Here is a 21,255-nt window from a genome sequence, read left to right on the forward strand (position 1 = left end):
TAGAAGAATTGATGCCTTTGAATTATGGTGTTGGAGGAGAATACTAAATGTGCCATGGGCTGCCTAAAGAACCAATAGATCTGTTTTGGAAGAAGTGCAGCCAGAGTGCTCCTTTGAAGCCAAGATGGCTAAATGTCGTTTCTCATACTTTGGACATATTGTCAGGAGGGAACAGTCGCTGGAAAAGGATATCATGTTTAGCAAGAAGGAGGATCAGAGAAAAAGAGGAAGACCCCCAACAAGATGGATCAGCTAGGTGGCATCATTGATGGACTCAAGTGTGGCAGTGGTAGTGAGTTTGGCCCAGGATCGGACATTGTTCCGTTCTGCTGTGCATGGGGTCGCTATGAGTCTGTTTTGACTCAATGGCACCTGACAACAACAACAAAAAACCTCCAGAGGCTTCCTGTTGCACTCAGGCTAAATGAAATATCCTCATCATTCCCGATCCTGTCTCTCTCTACTGGCCATCCAAGCTCATGAAGCACCCATCTCCCCCTTGCTCTCTATGTCTGTAATGGTTTCCCCATCACCATCCTATATGGATTCCTTTATTCATTCTCCTTTGGTCCCTCTTAGGAGCTCTGGTAGTATAGTGGCTATGAGTTGGGCTGCGTACCTCAAGGTTAGCAGTTTGAATCTACCAGCAGTTCTGCGGGAGAAAGGTGAGGCTTTCTGCTCCTTTAAGATTTACAGCTTTGGAAACCCTATACAGGGTTGCTATGAGTCAGAACTGACTCCATGTCACATAACCACCACCACCACCAAGAAAAAATAGAAACATTCATGCAGAGTGTGTTCAAATTTTAAAGTAAAGCTTGCCTTAAAATTGAAAGTCAATTTGAAGGGTATGTGTAATACAACATCACTGAAGTTTTTTTGCCTTTTCAGTATTTGCACTTCTATTCTTAAGGAATCAGCACAATAACAATTTAGAATTTTGCTATCAGCCTTCACTTACCTGTAGATGGGCATATACAAAGGCAAATAATGGGAATACTGTTTGCAAGCCTGGTTTAGAAAATTTAATTTTTCAGTGAGCTATGTCTTTTTAATCTTAACACATCTCTATTTCATCTGAGTTTCTGAATCACAGTGAGAACATCAGTGGAGATCCATTATAAATACCAATGAAGTAAAATTGTCATAACATGTTCTAAAAGAATTTATCTTGACTATTGACTCATCTAACAGTTCTCAATGAAATGTAATACCACTCTTGTGCTGGGGCAAATCTCCCAGCGTTATGAGAAGAAAGGGAAATGTCTGAGTCTGTCCCATGCATAATGGATCTAGATCATTTTACCTGTATGTGGGGCCTATAGGGGCACTGTAGGATAAGGACTAGACTGCTAACTGCAAGGTCAGCAGATCAAAACAACAAGCCACTCCTCGAAAACCCTATAACAGGGTTGCTACGAGTTGGAACCGACTCAGTGACAACAGAACGTAGAATAAATCAAAATCTTATAGACCTGTATCTTGTAATTCGCACAGATTAGAAAGTCTGTAATGTCCTCTTCTATATTTTGATATTCAGTAAATTATTTACCCTTTGTTGATTTCTCAAGACCTGATATTAGTAGTTATTTCAGGAAGCATTCTTTGATTGCCTTTAACTTTTTTCCTTTATTCTATTATGTTTGTCTTTTACTTCCATTGCAACCTTTTTTCCCTCTACCTCCAACTTCTCCAGCTTTACCTCTGGTTTTCACTTGTATTTGGAAAACCCTTTTTAGTTTTTCTTTTGGTTTGCTAGTCTAAGGTGGAGACTTCATGGGAACTTAGAGTTCTCACTTGACTTTTTTCATACAAAACTCCGGCTTGCTCTTAAGAACTAACCTTTATAATATCATGAGCTCTGAGTCTTTGGAACTCAAAGAGTCTTACATTTTGTATTTCCTAGAGCCTTGGTGATTCAGGTAATGATGATGTTGATTTTTTTTTTTTCATTTTAACAAAGGGATTGTGTTTTCCCCAGTTTATATATAGCAGAGGAGCCCTATCTAATTGGTGTTAAGCAATCTAGATAAAAAAATATATATATATTTCTGAGACTTCAAATTTTTAAAAGATATACCCACAGCTAATATCACCAACCATTTTCTAATTAATGAGTTTTTCTGGCACATAGAATTTATATGCAGACATGCAGATGGCTATAATTTTATGATTTACCATAGTCTTAAGATTTGTTTTTTATTCTGAGCATTTAAAAATCATTTTATATTTCCTTAAATATCAGATCAAGAGACTAAAATCTCATCCCTCTATCATCACATGGAGTGGCAATAATGAAAATGAAGCAGCACTGATGATGAATTGGTATAATATTAATTTCATTGACTACCCAATGTACATCAACGATTATGTGATGTTGTACGTGAAAAACATAAGAAAGCTCGTCCTTGAAGTAAGTAATGATTTCTATGCAGTAGCATTTAGTAATATTTTAAAAATAGGTCAGTTTAAATATTGGTATAGTATATTTTTATATCCTTTTTGGAACCAGTCTTCAGTAACGTCATTTGGGTACATAATGTTGTTGTTAAGTGTTGTTGAGTCAGTTCCCCTGTATAGGGTTTCTGAGGCTGTAATTCTTTGTAGTAGCAGAAAGCCTCATCTTTCTCCCACAGAGAGGCTGGTTAGCTGGAACTGCTGATATTGTGGTTCGCAGTCCAGTGCTTATCCTATACCACACAAAATATTCCATTGTAAAAAGGAGCCCTGATGGTGCATTGGGTTAAGTATTGGGCTGCCAACTGAAAGATCAGTAGTTTTAACCCACTAGTTGCTCCAATGCAGAAAGATGAGGCTGTCTGCTTCTGTAAAGATTTACTGCCTAAGGAGTAGTTCTACTCTGCCCTATAGGGGTTGGATGAGCTGGAGTTGACTTGGTAGCAGTGTTGTTGTTGTCATTCTATTGAAAGTTTGCAGCATATGGAAAGAGTCCTGCATGGTCTGTGCACGTCTTTGAGAATTAACTCATCTATGGAACTATCCACACATACACCAAAATTATGCTTATGAGTGTAGATTGTCACAGACTACTTAGAGCTCATCGTAGAGTTCCAATGGTTTATAATCCTAAGATTATATGATTTATCGGTATGTTCATTTTAAATTCTATGATTGTGACTGTAATTGTTACAGTTAGGTGCCATTGAGTCAGTTCCGACTGATAGCCACCCTGTGCACAACAGAATGCAACATGGTGTGTTGAGAGACGACTATACACATGGACCTTGTCAGTTGGAATACATAGAAATCAAATTGACTACATTTGCTGAAAGAGATGATGGAAAAGCACCATATCATCAGTCAAAACAAGGCCAGGTGCAGATTGTAGAACACACCCTCAATTGCTCATATGCAAATCCAAACTGAAGTTGAAGAAAATGAAAACAAGTCCACAAGAGCCAAAACATGACCTTGAATATATCCCACCTGCATCTAGAAATCATCTGAAGAACAGATTTGATATGTTAATCACTAAAGACCGAAGACCAGAAGAGTTGTGGGATGACATCAAGAACATCATACATGAAGAAAGCAAAAAATCATTAAGAAGACAAGAAAAAGGTCAAAATGGATGTCAGACGAGACACTGAAACTTGCTGTCCATCATAGAGATGCTAAAGCAAATGGAAGAAATGAGGAGGTACAAGAGCTGAAAAGAAAATTTCAAAGATCAGCTTGAGAAGATAAAACCAAATATTACAACAAAATGTGCAAAGATCTGGAGTCAGAAAATCAAAAAGGAAGAACATGTTCAGCATTTCTCAAGCTGGGGACTGAAGAAAAAATTCAATACTCGGTTTTGGTTATTGAAGGATTCTCTGGGCAAGTTACTGAATGATGCAGAAAGTATCAAAAGAAGATGGAGGGAATATACACAATCACTGTACCAGAAGGAAATGGTTGATGTTCAACTGTTTTAAGAGGTACCATATGATCAAGAGCCAATGATAGTGAAGGAAGAATCCCAAGGTGCATTGAAGGAATTGGGAAAGAACAAGGCACCAGGAATTAATGGAATACAAATTGAAATCTTTCAAGAAAGCAAGGTGGCACAGAAGACACTCATTCATCTATTCCAAGAAATTTGGAAGACAACTATCTGGCTGACTGATTGGCAGAGATCCGTATTTATGCACATTCTAAAGAGAGGTGGCCCAACGGAATGTGGAAATCTTCAGACAATATCTTTGATATCCCATGCGAGTAAAGTTTTACTAAAAGTAATACAGAATTGACTACAAGCATACATTGACAGAGAACTTCCAGAGGTTCAAGCTGAATTCAGAAGAGGACGTGGAATGAGGGATATCATTGCTGATGTCCGATGGATCTTGGCTGAAAGCAGAGAATATCAGAAAGATGTTTACCTATGCTTTATTGACTACGCAAAGACTTTTGATTGTGTGGATCATGACAAGCTATGGACAACATTGTGAAGTATGAGTATTCCGGAACACTTAATTGTGCTCATGAGGAATCTGTACCTGGACCAAGAGGCAGTTGTTCGAACAGAACATGGGACCGCTGTATGGTTTAAAATGAAAAAAAGGTGTGTGACAAGGCTGTGTTCTTTTACCACACGTGTTCAACCTGTATGCTTAGCAAAAAATCCGAGAAGCTGGGTTCTATGAAGAAAAGCGTGGCATGAGTATTGGAGGAAGACTCATTAACAACCTGCGATATGCAGATGATACAACCTTGCTTGCTGAAAGTGAAGATTTAAAATATGTACTGATGAAGTTCAAAGAGCACAGCCTTCGGTATGGATTGCATCTCAGTGTAAAGAAAACAAAAATTCTCATCACTGGACCAATAAACAACAATGGAGAAAAGATTGAAGTTGTCAAGGACTTCAGTCTTCTTGGATCAACTGTCAACATTCATGTAAGCAGCAGTCATGAAATCAAACGACGCATTGCATTAGAGAAATATGCTGCACAAGACCTTTTTAAAGTGTTGAAGAGCAAAGATGTCAGCTTGAGGACTAAGGTGCTCCTGACCCAAGCCATATGCATGCCAAAGCTGAACAGTGAATAAGGAAGACTATAGAAGAATTGATGCTTTTGAGTTATGGTTTGGGAAGAGAATATTGAAAGTGCCATGAGATGTCAAAAGAACCAACAGATCTGTGTTGGAAGAAGTACAGCCAGAGTGCTCCTTGGAGACCAGGATGGCCAAATTTCGTCTCTCATACTTTGGGCATATTGTCAGGAGGGACCAGTCTCTGAAGAAGGATATCACGTTTGGTAAGGTGGAGGGTCAGAGAAAAAGAGGAAGACCCTCAGCGAGATGGATTGGCCAAGTGGCAGTGTGGAAACGATTGTGAGGTTGGCCCAGGATCTGTCAGTGTTTCGTTCAGCTGTGCATAGGGTTGCTGTGAGTCAGTACCAACCTGATGACACCTAACAGCAACAACTATGTATTAACATACATAATAGAACTAACTATATGTATGTTTATAAAAATTGGCAGTTTTGCAGGGAGAGAAAGCAGCTTTTCATAATAATAACATCTTCAAAAAAAAATAACGTCTTCAAATCATTTCATTAAAAAAACACTTTAATGTTTAATATGTGACTCAATTTCCTGGTTGTCTTTCAATTTTGTATTATTAATTAGATTTTTCAAACATTTGGTTATCCAGAAACAATTGGAAATGGTATTAGTACCTAACTATGCCAGTCGACAACACAAAATAATTTCTTTGAAAAAATTTCAGAAAACCCATGAAAAACATTAATTTAGATTTATACTTTGCCTGAAGTCATGTGTCATGAAGAATTTTTATTTTCACAAAAGTGAGATGCTATAAGGATGAATTAATACTTATATAACACTTCTTTTGTAGTCTTTTGCTCATAGTGTTGGTGAATGTTATGTTTTTATTTTTTAAATGTTTTATTGTGAATTATGTAATAGTTTACATGGGATAACATTAGCTTTACATTCATCATATGGTATATAGTTTCATTGCCATGTTTACAATCCCCTCCATGCATCATTAACCAACCAAAGAGTTTACACTGCAAGCCTGCCACCTGGTCATCAGCACACAGCCCCTCTCCCTTTCTGGGTCTAGAGTTCCCCGTGGCTCTATCTCTCATGTCATCGCCTCTGTCTCCATCTCTGACATCACTGTTTCTCTGGGTAGGTTCCAGCACTCTGCTTTTCTCCCTTGATAGTCCCAGGGACCTCCGCTCCTGGACTGCAAAGTCAACTACTCCCCTCCTTTTGCTACAAAACATGTATCTTTACATTTCCAACCCTCACAGTCAGTCCTGATAACAATTATTCACTATTGTGCCACATGAGTGCTATCCCCATTGCCTTTCATCTGCCCTGCCCAGACAGATTGTATATTACTCAGTGGAGATTCCACAAGTATTATGTTTTTAATATCTGATGGATTTAAAATATAGATTTAAATAGCCCAGGTTTTTCATTTTAGAGCATAGTCATTAAAATCACTTGATTCCAAATCTTGGTCAGGCCACTTGCTATCTGTGTAATTGTGGGTAGGTTGCTTAATCTCCAGTTCCCCATTTCTAAAACCTGGTTTTAGGGCCTAGCTTTTGGAGTTGTTTTGTGATTTGAGTGAGATAATGGATACTGACTCTGGCACATAGTAAACTTCAGTTAATGTTAGTCATCCTCATTATTGTGGATTTTATAAAATAAAATACTTAAAATTTTTAATCTCTCATTTTTGTACTATATTCTTAAACTTCTAATTTTAGCACTATATTCTTGTGCCATCTCTTCCTTATTTCTGAAATGTAAATAGGATTACAAATTTCTTTGTAGATGAGCAAATTAAGTGTTATATAACATTGCTATTGTAATTTCTTTCAAAATATAAGCCATTTAAGGGAAAGCACCATAAATTGACCCCTCCACTTATTGATCTGGAGTCCTGGTATGGCACTGTGTCAGACTAAAAATCTGTTTGAACTGCAAGGTTGGCAGTTCAAGCTCACCAGCTGCTCCTTGGAAACCCTATACAGGCTCGCTATGGGTCAGAATCGACTTGATGGCACTTAACAACAACAACAACAACAACAACAAATTAATTAGGTTCCTATTGCCCTTCGTGCTTTCTTTATATGACCATTCTGTTTGTCCATCTTATTTTTTTCATCTTTATTCATCTCTGGGTCCAAATAAGTATTTTAGGTTATGATCTAGAAAGACACCTATGAGATTTGTGATTAAAACTAGGCCTCAAGAGGAAATGAGTTATAAGTGGAAGGAAACATTAGTGTATTATTAAGGACAAATACTTTTTAAATTTTTAAATTACTTAAATCTCACTATACTTTATAATGTTTGTAAACGAACCACCATCTAATAAGCAAAGCTTATTCCAGATGCTATTGGGAAATATTTAACCTCATGGAGCTTACTGCTACTCTCAGAGAGAAACATAGGCAACATTATCAGTTCTATAGGGAAAGATGAATTAAATGCTATTAAGAATGAAGTTTCAAAATCATAGGAACTTTGTGAATGAAACCCTTAATGTTAACAGAAAGGATCTAAGAAGGCTTTCAAGTGAGATACGACTTTCAAACCAAGCCAGAAAGGCTGAGTAGGACTTAGAGGCAAAGGGTTGTGCAGTAGGTATTTTAGGTCGTAGAAACATTGTGAGTAAAAGTAAAAAGGTTAGAAAATATGTGGTGTGTATAAAAAGTAGTGAGCTTTGTCAAGTTCCTGAAGCAAAGACTCCTGGATTGGTATGGGTGAGTCAAAGATAGGAAAGGCAGTTAGAATCAGATTTTGGACTTTGAACCATGTTTTAGAGTTGGACTTAACTCAGTAGACAAAGGGCAGTTAGTGGAACTTTGTGGGAGGGAGAAAGTTTATCTTGTTCATGTTTCTGGAAGACAACTTTACTGGGAAAGAATTACTAGGAAAGAAAGAGGCAGGGAGACTAGTAATAATAACTCCAAACTTCCAAGTTACTGAGAATCTATTATATGGCAGGCACTGACATACTATATTTGAATAATGATATTATTTGATATGATTGTTGTTATGGTTGTTAGGTACTGTTAAGTTGATTCCAACTCAGAGAGGCCTTTTGTACAAGAGAAGGACATGCTGCCTTGCCTGCACCATCCTCACATCATTGCTATATCTGAGCCCATTGTTACAGCCATTGTGTCAGTGTGATTATTATAAAATATTAACTCATTTGTTATGTAGATGCTTTATATAAACACCTTATTTTTATAACTACTCTGGAATATCTTTATCTTCATTTTATAGAGAAGAAAGCATTGGTGGTTAGAAAGGCTTGGTGCTCAAGGTCAGATACGGCATTGGTAGTAGAATCTATTGGATTGGGACTGGAAGTGAGGTGATGGAAAAACATTCTTGATTATAGTGTTGGCAAGTCACTTAAAGATTGACAGAATATGGAAATTATTAGAAAGTGAGACTTTTAAGATAGTTCCTACTTGGGTATTGTTAGTCCAGATAGGAAGCATCTTTGGATAGGTTTGGGATAGTAAATGAAGAATTCTGTTTTGAAAGGATGGATTTTCAGTTGTTGGTAGGACACCCTAGGTGGAATGTCAAGCTAGCTATTTAGAATGTAAGTTTGAAGGTGAAGACCTAGGAATGGAAAGACAATAATCAGAACATCTGTGAGAGGGGAAGTATTAGGGAAGAGCATAGAGCAAGAAGAAGCTGAAGATGAAGCAGGGTCCATCTGAGAATGGAGTGAGGACCTAGAGAAGGAGGAATGAAAAAGGGTGGGAGAAAAACCAGAGCATGAAACTGTAGTGTCTTCATGGTCTCAGAGGACACCAAGGGCAATTGGAAAAACAGTCCACAAAGACAGTGACCTTCAGCTTTGGTGAGTAGTGACGGGAGCCTTTAAATGGCTATCTGGGGTACAGCAGTTGGTCTCTCTTGTCTGGAGGAAAAACAATGAAGAAAATTGGAGACACATGGAAACAATTATTTAGTCCAGTGGACTAATGAACCACACAATTAGAAGTCTCCATGCCCATCTAGAAGAACTAGATGGCACCTGCATACCTCTACCAGTTGCTTTGAAAAATATCACATTGGATGGTTCTGGATAGAGTGGGAGAAAAATGTGAAACAAAGACTCAAAATCATACAAGAGACCAGGCATACTATTGGATAGAGACTGGTAGAACCCCCAAGTACATAACCTCTTCTGTGGCTCAATATTAGGCCAAACAAAACACAGGCTTGTAAGGTAAACAATAACACTCAAGAGGTGTGCACTCCTCTGAACACTATTTGAGCTCAGAAGACAAGATTGATACAAGGAAAAAGTTCAGAAAAATGAAGGAAGAAGGAGGAATTGAAACTGAAAACAGATACAGGAAGTGGATAAGTGATGTTATACTGGAGGAACTACAATCAATAACATGAAATAAAATGTGTATAAATTATTGAATGGAAAACGGATTTGCTCTGTGACCTTCACCCTCTTCACAGCAAAAAGCTAATAAAAAGAAAAGGAAGTGTAGTGTCCAGCAGCCAGGGGTGGGAGTGCTTCAGAAATCATACGTGATTAATAGAACATTTATCAGACACAGAAGGGGAGTAGTGTTGGAGATTGAAAGGATTGCTTTATTTGGTATGTAGAAGTCCATGGAGAATTTTTGGCAACAAACAGAGCAATTTCAAAGACAGGGGCTGAAGAATGAATGGATGAGTGCGTTGTAAAGAAATCATAGATTGCAAAGGATCAAGGAAATTTTTATTAGGATGAGGGAATTCCTAGAGAGGCTGCAGTGATATCTAAAAAAAAAAAGTGGAGGGTGGTTTATAGGCTCTAGTCCTAATTTTATAGAATAAGCATTGGATTGCTAACTGCGAGGTCAGCAATTCAAACCCATTAGTCTCTCTGCAGGAGAAAGATGAGACTCTCTGCTTCTGTAAAGATTTACAGCCTCAGAAACCCTATACAGGGTTGCTATGAGTCAGAATCAACATGATGGCAGTTCCAAAGTGAGGTAGAAAGATAGGATAGAAAGAGAGTTTGGTAAAGGAAAGGAGTACGATTTTTTTTTTTTTTTTTTTTTTAATGACAGAAGAGAAGTAAGGGGTGTAGAGGTGGGGAAGGAAGGATAATAAGAAAAAGTGAGATCTAATGAAGAAAATGGAGTCCTGGTGTGGTGCTGTGGGTTAATGTGCTGTACTACAAAATTTGTTAGAATTGCAAGGTTGGCGGTTCAAACTCACCAGATACTCCTTAGAAACCCTACACAGGGTTGCTATGGGTCGGAACTGACTGAATGACACTTAGCAAGCAACAGTGAAGGAAAGGGAGTCCTAGTGTGGCACTGTGGGCTAAAGCACTGGACTGCGAGGTTGGTTTGAACCACAAGATTGGTGGTTCAAACTCACCAGCATCTCCTTGGAAACCCTATGAGGGTCTCTATGATTTGGAACCAACACAACAACACTTAACAACAGTGAAGGAAAGGAATCTTGGTGTGGTGCTGTAGGATAAGCACTAGACCTCAAGGTCAATTTGAGCCTCAAGGTGGTGGTTCAAACCCATCAGCCACTCCTCAGAGACCCTGGGTGTACAATGTCACTATAAGTTGACACTAACGCAATGACTCTTCACAGCAACAGCAAACGAAGGAAAGATGAGAAAAGTATTATTTGAAAGTGTTCAGGGGAGCTTTACTAGCCTTCTATAATATGTTTTTACATTTCCAAAGAGTCCTGAATTTTTCCTTCAAAACATTCATTATGCTTATAATTGCTTGTTTCATTTTTAGTTTCACCACTAGATTACAATTTACTCTTTGAAATGGTCTGTCACCATGTCTGTCTTGTTCCCTATGGAAGCTTCAGCACATAGAAAGAACTGCATGCTTGATACATTTAAAGGCTCAAATAAGATTTCATATGTGAGTTCTAGATGACATCGTAGACCATAGCCATTTTGTTCATCTTTTTCTTTGAATTGCCGAACAACACCTGATGTAATAAAAACTGGACAGATGTTGCTAAACAAATGATTCTATTCATTGAGATAGAAAGTGAGCTCATTTATTGCTGTGATGCTAATGAAAATTATTTTGAATTCTACCTATACACTAAGGAGCTCTGGTAGTGTAGTGGTTACGAGTTGGGCTGCTAACCTCAAGGTCAGCAGTTCGAAACTACCAGTGGTTCCATGGGAGAAAGATGAGGCTTTCTGCTCCTGTAAAGATTTACAGCCTCGGAAACCCTATACAGGGTTGCAATGGGTGGGAACCGACTTGATGGCACTTAACAACAACAACCTATAGACTAGGCACTACATTGAATGCTTACCTTCTATCTGATGTAAGAAATAAACAGCAGAATTTCAAAGGGGTGGTGGTGACTCAGTGATGGAATTCTTGCCTTTCATGTGGGAGACTTGGATTCAATTTCCTGCCAATATACTGCATGTGTAGCCACCAGTGTGGTGGTTTGATGCTACAAATAGGTTTCAGCAGAGCTCCCAAAGATAGACTAGGAAGAAAGACCTGGTGACCTGTTTCTGAAAATCATCCATTGAAAACCATATAGATTACAATGGTTTGATCCTGTTGTGACATGGGGTCACTATGAGTTTGGGGCTGACAGTGATAGCTAACAATATCAACAACACAATAAAAGTTTATTTCTTATTTACTAATAATATAAAATGTGCTAGAGAAGGATATTATACTTGGTAAAGTGAAGGGTCAGTGAAAAAGAGGAAGGCACCCACTGAGATGGATTGGTACAGTGACAGCAACGATGGCCTCAAGCATAGCAACACTTGTGAGCATGTAGCAGAACCTGACAGTGTTTTGAGCTGTTGTGTATAGGGTAGCTATGAGTCAGAACTGACTCAATGGCATCTAACAACAGCAACACTACAAAACAGATGCCTCTGATTGACAGGAAGCTCTCCATCATTCAGAGACCCAACTTCTTCCATCTTCTAGCCACACTGTTCCCCAGGATCTTGTCTGCAAATGGCAGAAGAGGATTGCTGCATACATGGCCCCACACAGATGCAAAGGAGAGCTAGAAAGTGTAGACTCTGATTAGACAGCCACTTCCTAGGGACTGCTGTATCTTACGGATATAGAAGCATGAGATTGGGTGGTAGCTGAGTCAAAAAAAATATGGCACCAAGTCATACCTCCCATACCCCTCTACTCAAGTGGGCCTAATAATTTATTGCAACTCACACACCATACTAAAAGTTAAAGGGTTTATTAGGGAAGTTAATAGATTACAATTTGGTGTCAGAAATGCTCAGGAAATAGTTTTTCCAGTCATCTTCTGACAGATGCCCACAGAACATACCACTTGAGCATAAGTCTCAGCCTTAAGATACTTAGCTCTAACTCAGCAAATCTGTCTCCCCCTGGAGGCACCCCATTCTTCAAGAAAGCTTACTGCTCAAAGTCAATCAGCTTTATTTGCTCCATGGGCTGGGAAGTCTACTGCTCTGTCTCTTGCTCTGGTTCTTGGTTCTATTGCTGCTGCTCCTCTGCCACTCCTCTGATGTACAGCTTCTGGTCCCTGGTCGAGGAAGTTCAATGCTCAGGGATCTCAGGGTCTAAAGGGCAAGCTCCAATTCTAGCTTTTCTTCTTTGATGGTAGTGAAACCCCCCCTTCAGCTACTGAGATGACTTCTTTTAAACCATGCTAGAATTTTGAGTTCTTACAACCATAATCCTACCATCCTATCTGTATCTTCTCCCACCTTCTCTTACCCAGACCCAGCAAAGCAGAATCATTGTTTGATGTGAGTTACAGACTATGAGATAATTCACTACACCACACATAGCCCTCTTTCATGTATAAATGATCTCATTTAATATTCACAGTAGCCCTATGAAGGAGGTACTGTTATACTCATTAAATAGATAAGAAAAGCGAGGCTTATGCCTGTCTAAAGACAATATAGTTCTGATTTGGGATTTACACTCAAGTTCACCTATAGTCTCTGTTCTTATCCATTATAGAGCAGAGATTTGTAAGAAAAGGTGAGTATTTTCCATTGGGGATATTTGGCAATATCTGGAGCCATTTTTTATTGGTAATTGTGGAGGTACTACTGGCATATTGTGCATAGAGGTGGGGGATGCTGCTGAACATCCTACAATGCCCATGAGAGCTGGTTCCCTGCTCCACATCACCCAGCAATATGCACATCAAGAAATATTCATCCCCAAAGTCAACAGTGCCAATACTGCGAAATCCTGCACTAGATGGCCCATTATACATGATGGATAAAGGTGGAGGCTAGACATGGTTAGAAAAGATTAGGAGTACAAGCAACTGCTATGAGTAAGATAAGCATTAGTTTGAAAGGATGTAAAAGATTGGTGAAGAGCAGAGAGGTGTCGGATGTTGTTGAACAAGAGAGGCGGTAGTTGGTCCTAGTATTTTCTATCAGCTACCTGCAGTTTCTGCTACTTTGTAAAATTTTAATGTTGTATTGTCAATTATGTGATAGTTTACATGGGAGAACATTAGCTTTACATTCATCCTATCATATTTCATTTTATTGCCATGGTTACAATCCCCTCCATGCATCATCAACCAACCACAGGGTAGACCCTGCAAGCCTGTCCTCCGGTCGTCAGCACACAACCCCGCCCCCTCTCTGTAGTATTTTTTGAGTAGTGATAGAATAGTATTTTTAAAGAAATAAATAATCTGTACTTTTCAGCATGAAAATGTTACCCTTTAAATAATTTACTTCTCTCCTTAGGGAGACAAGACTCGTCCTTTTATTACATCCAGTCCTACAAATGGGGCCAAATCTATTGCAGAAGGCTGGGTCTCTGACAACCCATATGATACCCATTTTGGTGATGTACACTATTACAACTACATTGGTGATTGCTGGAATTGGAAAAATTTCCCTAAAGCTCGATTTGTATCTGAATATGGATATCAGTCCTGGCCTTCCTTGAGTACACTGGAAAAGGTAAGCCATCTTGATTTTATAACTTCTCCTCATCTTTCTTCTGTCTTTGTTTCCTCTTTCTAGTGTTTCTAATTTTCTGCATGATTTTTCACTCCCTCTGTTCCTAAATACTTCAATTTCATAATTTAGTTTCAGAGTTGTGTATGTGCTGAGATATAATTTATATACCATACAATTTGCCTATTGAAGTTTACAATTCAGTGGTTATTAGTATATTCATAAAGTTCTGCAAACATCGCTACAATCCAATTTTAGAACATTTTATCACTTTTCAAAAGAAACCCTATGCCCTTTAGCAGGCATACCCCCATTTTCTTCTCCCCCCACAACTCTCACACCACCAATCCATCCTTAGGCAACCACTATTCTCCTTTCTTTCTTTATGTATTTGCCTATTCTGGACATTTCATATAAAGGTAATGATATGATATGTAGTCTTTTGGGACTAGTTTCTTTCACTTAGCATCATCTTTTCAGTATTCATCAGGGTGGTAACATATATCCATGGTTCATTCTTTGTATTGCCAAATAATACCACATTGTATGGATTTCACTCATTTTATTTATCTATTCATCATTTGTTGGACATTTGGGTAATTTCTACTTTTTGGCTATTGTGAATAATGCTGCTCTGAACATTCAGGGACATATGTTTTCGTTACTTATGGGTATATATACAGAGGAATAGAATTGCTGGATCATATGGTAACTCTATGTTTAACTTTTTGAAAAACTGCCAAACTGCTTTCCGCAGCAGCTGCACCATTTTACATTCCCACCAGCAATGTATGAAGGTTCTAATTTCTCTCTTATCTCTTCAGTACTTTGTATTTTCCATCTTTTTTATTATCTAGTTGATGTGAAGTGGTATCTTCTGTGGTTTTCATTTGTATTTCTCTAATGTAAGGAATTTAATGTATTTTCATGGGCTTCTTGGCTATTTATTTTCTTTGGAAAAATATCTGCTCAGATCTTTTTACCATTTAAAAATTGGGGTATTTGTATTGTTATTGTTATAAGGGAAATTTTAATATTCAGGATACAAGTACTTAATCAAATATATGATTTGTAAATTTTCTGTGTTGTGTGGATTGCCGTTTTACTTCCTTAATTGTGTCAGTTAAAGCACAATGTTTTGCATTTTCATTTAATCCCAATTTATCAATCTTTTTTCTCTTATGATTTTGGTATTATATCTAAGGAATTACTGCCTATCCCAAGATCACAAATATTTACTCCGATGTTTTCTTTAAGTATTTAATAGTTTTAACTCCTATTTAGATCTATTATCTGCTTTGTGCTAATTTTTATGTATGGTGAGATTTAAGGGTCTATGAGTCTTCTGGCTATGGTCTTGTGACTGCAAATAAGGTTGATGCTATGCAGATACAGTTCTTGTGGCCCACCAAGGGGATTGGACAACTTTCCTATAGTGGAACTCCTTGTGGAGATTGGATCTTGCAAATAAGGTATATAGAAACGTAATAAGGAGATTGGTTAGTTTTGCCATCCTTCTAGACTTAATGGGAGCCAAGTCCAAAAGTGTAAAGGAGAGACCTCATTGCCATCAAGAAGAAGAGCAAATAGAAAAATGAATCTTAGAGCTGGAGTCCCTGTGCTGAGAAATCCCTAGACCCAGGAGACAGAGAGAGAGCAGTAACACCAGAGATGGAGAGAAGTGGCAGGAAAACAGCAGCACAGAACCTGGAGACAGGCACGAGGTGGTGCAGTGGGCTTTGGGCAGGAGGCTTGCTGATATAGTGAAGTGTCTCCAGGAACTTATTGGTGGAACTAAAGAGATTTGTAACACTTGTCAGAGTAGGACAGAGGATAGGCTAAAAAGAAACTGTCTAGATCAAACTATATCCTGAGTTGTTCCTGTTATTTCTAAATTGATCTTGATTCTAAATTGCAACCTGTTACTTCCATAATATGGAGTCCTTGTGTGGCACTATAGGATAAGCATTGGACCACATGGTTGCTTTGAACCACAAAAGCAGTGGTTCAAACACACTAGCTGCCTCTTGGAAACACTATACAGACTTGTTATGATTCAGAACCATCTTGACAGCACCTAACAACAACAATAAATCCATACCATGAGTATGCTATGTGAATTCTGTGTGGCCATTTCAATAAATTCTTGAAGCCAGCAGAGAAGTAGAGAGTGCCGTTGGATGGATGGCTGGTGTTAGAATTGGTAACAAGGTTGGAGAGTGGAGGTATGTCTACCCTTCACCTCATAAGAATTAGCCTTAGGCTGATGCTGAACTGGATTCTGTCATCTCCCTGAACTTAGATGAGATCTGATGCTGTCACACCCAGTTTACAGTGTGCAAATTCATTCATAAGGAGCTCTGGTAGCGTAGTGGCTATGAATCGGGCTGCGAACCTCAGGGACAGCAGTTTGAAACTACCAGCTGTTCTGTGGGAGAAAGATGAGGCTTTCTGATCCCGTAAAGATTTGCAGCCTCGGAAACCCTGTATAGGGTCGCTATGAGTCAGAACCGACTCCACAGCACATAACAACAACAACAACAACAAATTCATGCATTGGTGTTGTATATCCAATTATCCCAGCACAATTTGTAGGGAAGAATATTCTCTCTTTATTGAATTCTTTTGGCACCTTTGTTGAAAATCAACTGACTATATAAATGGCAGCACTTGTTTTTAGACTGTCATTCTATTCCATTGACCTGTATGTCTAATTTTAAGCCAGTACACACTGTTTTATTACTATAGTTTACAATAAGTTTTGAAATTAGTAGGTGTGAGCCAGAAATATTCAGGATATAATCTGTCTACAGAGAAAGACAGCCTCTTCTCTGTAAGGCCTACAGGCAGACATCTCTCTGGCGCTGCTTGGGTAATGTTGCAAAGCTCTTTTACCACTGCTGATAAATGTCCAAAGGGCACTCTACTCCACTGTAAGCCTCAGCTCAAAGGCATTTGGCTCTAGCTCTGTGGGTCAGCAAACATAGTACCCCAATTAACTGCCTGAAGGAACCCATTCTGCAAGTGAATATCCTACCCAAAGGCACTCAGTTTTACTTGCTCCAGTGGCCTGGGAAGCCCACCGCTTTGTCTGTTGCTCTAACTCTTGGTTCTGTTCCTCTGCCACTTCTTTGCTATGTCAATGTCACAGGTTTTTGTCCCTAGATAGAGGAGGTTTAATGTGCAGGGAGGTTGGGGTCAAAAGGACATCCTTCTCTCCTGGCTCTCCCTCCTGCTTCTGAGATGACTCATTTTATACCCACATGAGAGTTCCAAGTTTTTGCAATGAGCCCTGGTAACAGTGACTCATAACTGAATCATATAATCCAATCCCATCTTCTCTCACCTTCTCTTACTCATGTTGTTGTTTTTAGGTACCATCAAGTTGATACCTACTTATAGCAACCCTATGTACAACAGAATGAAACACTGCCCCGTCCTGGGCCAACCTCACAATTGTTGCCATGCTAACCCATTGATGCTGCCACTTTGCCAATCCATCTCGTTGGGGTTCTTTCACTTTTTCTCTGACCCTCCACTTTAACAAACATGAGCTCTTTCTCCAGTGACTGGTCCCTCCTGACAATTTGTCCAAAGTATGAAAGACAAAGTTTGACCATCCTGGCCTCCAAGGAACACTCCGCTACACTTCTTCCAACACAGATCTATTGGTTTTTTTGGCAGCCCATGACACTTTCAATATTCTCCTCCAACACCATAACTCAAAAGCATCAATTCTTCTATGGTCTTCCTTATTCACTATCCAGCTTTTGCAAGCATATGAGGTTATTGAACATACCATGGGTTAGGTCTGGCACACCTTAGTCCTCTAGCTGACATCTTTGCTCTTCAACACTTAAAAAGATCTTGTGCAGCAGATTTGCCTAATGCAATATTCATCAGGAAAAAAGTTGTTTCTTGGCAGTTACAAATATTTTGGATAGAAGAGTAATGTGAAAATGTGCTGCACTCACCTTTTATTAGTTTAAGGATGTCCCCTTCTATCCCTAGTTTGTGGAGTGTTTTTATCTATCTTAGCGTGTTGAGTATTTGTATCATGAAAGGATGCTGATTTTGTCAGTGGCTTTTTCTTTGTCTATTGAAGTGGTCATGCTGTTTTTGTCTTTCCCATCACTTGTTTAAACTAACAATAACACTTTTTAAGACATGTTCAAAATCTTCCTCAGTCTCACATCCTAAATGCAACAGTTTTTATTTCTACACATTGGAAATTATTTTGTATTTCTAACTTTAATAAAGTCACAATGCTAATTATATCACCTTTAAAAATTATTTTACCCAATTTGTGGAAATGATTTATTTTTTGGGGGGGGATAGTCAACAGTAACTTACACACCTCAACTTGGACTGAGGCTCAGGAGGAAACTGAGGAACTGGAGGGTGGAGGTCTCTCACTGTTCCTTAGGTAATAGGTAGCGTGTCTGGATTCAAACTTAATGCGTTATTCTAGAGCAGATGCTTTTCCTTTCCCTACACGTCAGAAATGTTTTTTTTCTTAAATCTGTGTGTTTCTATTCATCTCATGAAAATAATGGAATTGTCATATTTTTTGACTCACCTGATGATATTAAAAAATATTGAATACTATATTTTAAGATAGGGAAAGGTGATGAAAAATTCTGCTCATTATGAACCATCTGTTATTTCTTGATTGAGTCATCCCTCCTTTCTAGACACACTACTGACTTGAGGACTTGAATAAGTAATTAGGAATAGAAAAGAAACCAAAAGAATAATGTTACATAAAACTTTAGATATTTTATTTAGGGCTTTCTTCAGTAATTCAGCAAATATATTTAAAGATATTATTCCACATTTTTGTTGTTGTTGTTAAGTGCTGTTGAGTTGGTTCTGACTCATAGCGACCCTGTCTAGGGTTTCTGAGGAGTGGTTGGTGTACTTGAACCACTGACCCTGAGGTTCCAAGCAGTCCAGTGCATTTAACCCTCAGCACTACACCAGGACTCCACATTGGTTTCACATTATTATGCTGGAAAACATAATAATGTTTTCAATATTGCATGTTGCTGTTGTGAGTTGCAGTCAAGTCAAGGGGTTTTGATGCTGTGACCTATGGGAAGCAGATTGCTAGGTCTGTCATTCCAAGGTGTGAGTAGTTGAGTACCTAACCATTTGAGCTTCCCAGGGATCTCTTTCACTGTTGCATCATGATTAAAAGCTTGGATTTCTGATTCAAATAGACCTGAATTTCAATACACTCACTAGCTGTATTACCTTTGTTATATTTTTTGAATTGTTATATTGACAAATTGTTTAATTTTTTGAATTTCAGTCTCCTCATCTGTAAATGTGGTTAATAGTAAGTACCTCTTACAATTGTGTGCCTCTATGTGTGTGTGTGTGCAGTGTGTGTGTGTGACAGACAGAGAAAACAAAATAAGGAGTCATTCTGCATGTGCGCATGTGGTTGTTGTATTAAGATTAAGTAAATTAATAAGTATATTAAACACTGAGTATAAGTCCTGATATGTAGTGAAAGCTCATAAAATGTAAATTTTTGTTGTTAAGCGCAGTCAAATCTATTCTGACTCATAGCAATCCTATATAGGGTTTCCAAGGTATGGCTGGTGAATTTGAACCACTGACCTTGCAGTTCAAACTGACCTTGTGGTTCAATGCATCATCCTGCAGTGCTGCACCAGGACTCCTTGGGTGCCTTGAAAATGGGAAAAATGTCCAATCAAAACAGTGGCTGCTGAAGGAATCTGCTGAACCAGTTCAATTCAAAGTAGAGGTTAGCGCCAAAGCTTATGGTGGCTGTTTTTTTGGATTCCCAACACCCATTTTGGGAGTCCTGGTGTGGTGCTGTAGGATAAGTACCAAGGTGAGTTTGAACCACAAGGCTGACTGTTCAAATTTACCAGCCACTTCTCAGAAACCCTGGAGTCCTGGTATAGTGCTGTAGGTTAATGAGCTAGACTGCAAAGCCATTTGAACTGCAAGGTCAGTGGTTCAAGCTCACCAGCTGCTCCTCGGAAACCCTATAAAGGGTTTCCTTTATGGGTCGGAACTGATTTGACGGCACTTAACAACAACAACAACAACAACAACTCAGAAACCCTATACAGGGTCACTATGAGTCAGAACTGATTCAACAGCACTTAACAACCACAACAAGGGTCATTTGATAGATTTTCTTAATGGACACCAAATGATCATGGGGCTTGTTATGAAGAAGTTGTAAGAAAATGAAAAACTGCATTGGTGAGAATAAGGCCAGGAAAGTGGCATAGAAAAATTCTTTGAGGATAGCAAAAGTATAAATTAGTATAGATTTAATATAATCCATTCCAGTCATATGATTTATTATTAAAGTTTTACTTTTTCATAAGTATCTGAGTTCAAAGAATTGGAGTCTGAAGCTAGACTTCACTAATTTTTTATCTTGGGCAAGATAGTTAGCGTTTCCATGTTTGGCTTCCTCATCTGCAAAAATGGAGGTCATAATCATATAGAATCATAGGGTTATTTTGAGACTTACATGAGTTAATATTCTTAAAGCACTTAAAGCAATGCTTTCCATTTTCTTCTGGTGACTTTGTGGCAGTTGAAATCTACAAGATTCTATAAAACTCAATAGTTATAGATGTTCTAAGTAACTGAATATCAGGATTACAGTTTATGGGATAGATTAAAATCATTATCAGTTAGAAAGCTGAGAAGTCTTTTTCTTAAAAAAAAGGAGAAATAGTAGAAAGAAGGGAAGATATTAAATGTGTATGAATTAAAATATGTGCAAAGTGATTAGAAATACTAATACCTCTGTTTTAAATAAATAAGTGAAGTAGTTAGTGTTCTCAAAATCATTCTGATGGTGATAGTTTGGAAAGCTGATGTAACTTGGAAGAAATTCCCAATTAAATTAAATCTGGAGTCCAGGTTTGGTGCTAAAGATAAGCACTAGACTGTTAACTAAAAGTCAATGGTTCAAACCTACCATTTGCTCCTTGGAAACCCTATGCCAGTTTGCTGTGAGTCGAAACTGACTCACGACACTTAACAAAAAACCCCAACAATAATAGACAATTAATTGCTTACATACTGTACCAAAAGGAACTGGTTAATGTTTAACTGTTTCAAGAGGTAGCATATAATCAAGAGCCAATGATACTGAAGGAGGAAGTCCAAGGTGCATTGAAGGAATTGACAAAGAACAAGGCACCAGGAATTGATGAAATACAATTTGAAATATTTCAAGAAAGTGAGGCAGCACAGGAGGCACTCACTCATCT

At 38.4% G+C, this 21,255-nt stretch overlaps 1 protein-coding gene across 1 annotated transcript in view; it reads left to right on the forward strand.

The window, feature by feature from the left end:
- The window catches only part of MANBA (mannosidase, beta A, lysosomal), a 224,978-nt gene that overhangs the window by 139,122 nt on the left and 64,601 nt on the right, over positions 1-21,255 (forward strand). Inside the window, exons 11-12 of the mRNA XM_006872718.1 lie at positions 2,246-2,413; positions 13,766-13,984. Coding sequence (XP_006872780.1) covers positions 2,246-2,413; positions 13,766-13,984 — 387 coding nt within the window. The remainder of the gene's footprint in view (positions 1-2,245; positions 2,414-13,765; positions 13,985-21,255) is intronic.

This window comes from Chrysochloris asiatica, unplaced genomic scaffold, assembly GCF_000296735.1.
Source record: "Chrysochloris asiatica unplaced genomic scaffold, ChrAsi1.0 scaffold00211, whole genome shotgun sequence".
Taxonomy (NCBI): Eukaryota; Metazoa; Chordata; class Mammalia; order Afrosoricida; family Chrysochloridae; genus Chrysochloris; species Chrysochloris asiatica.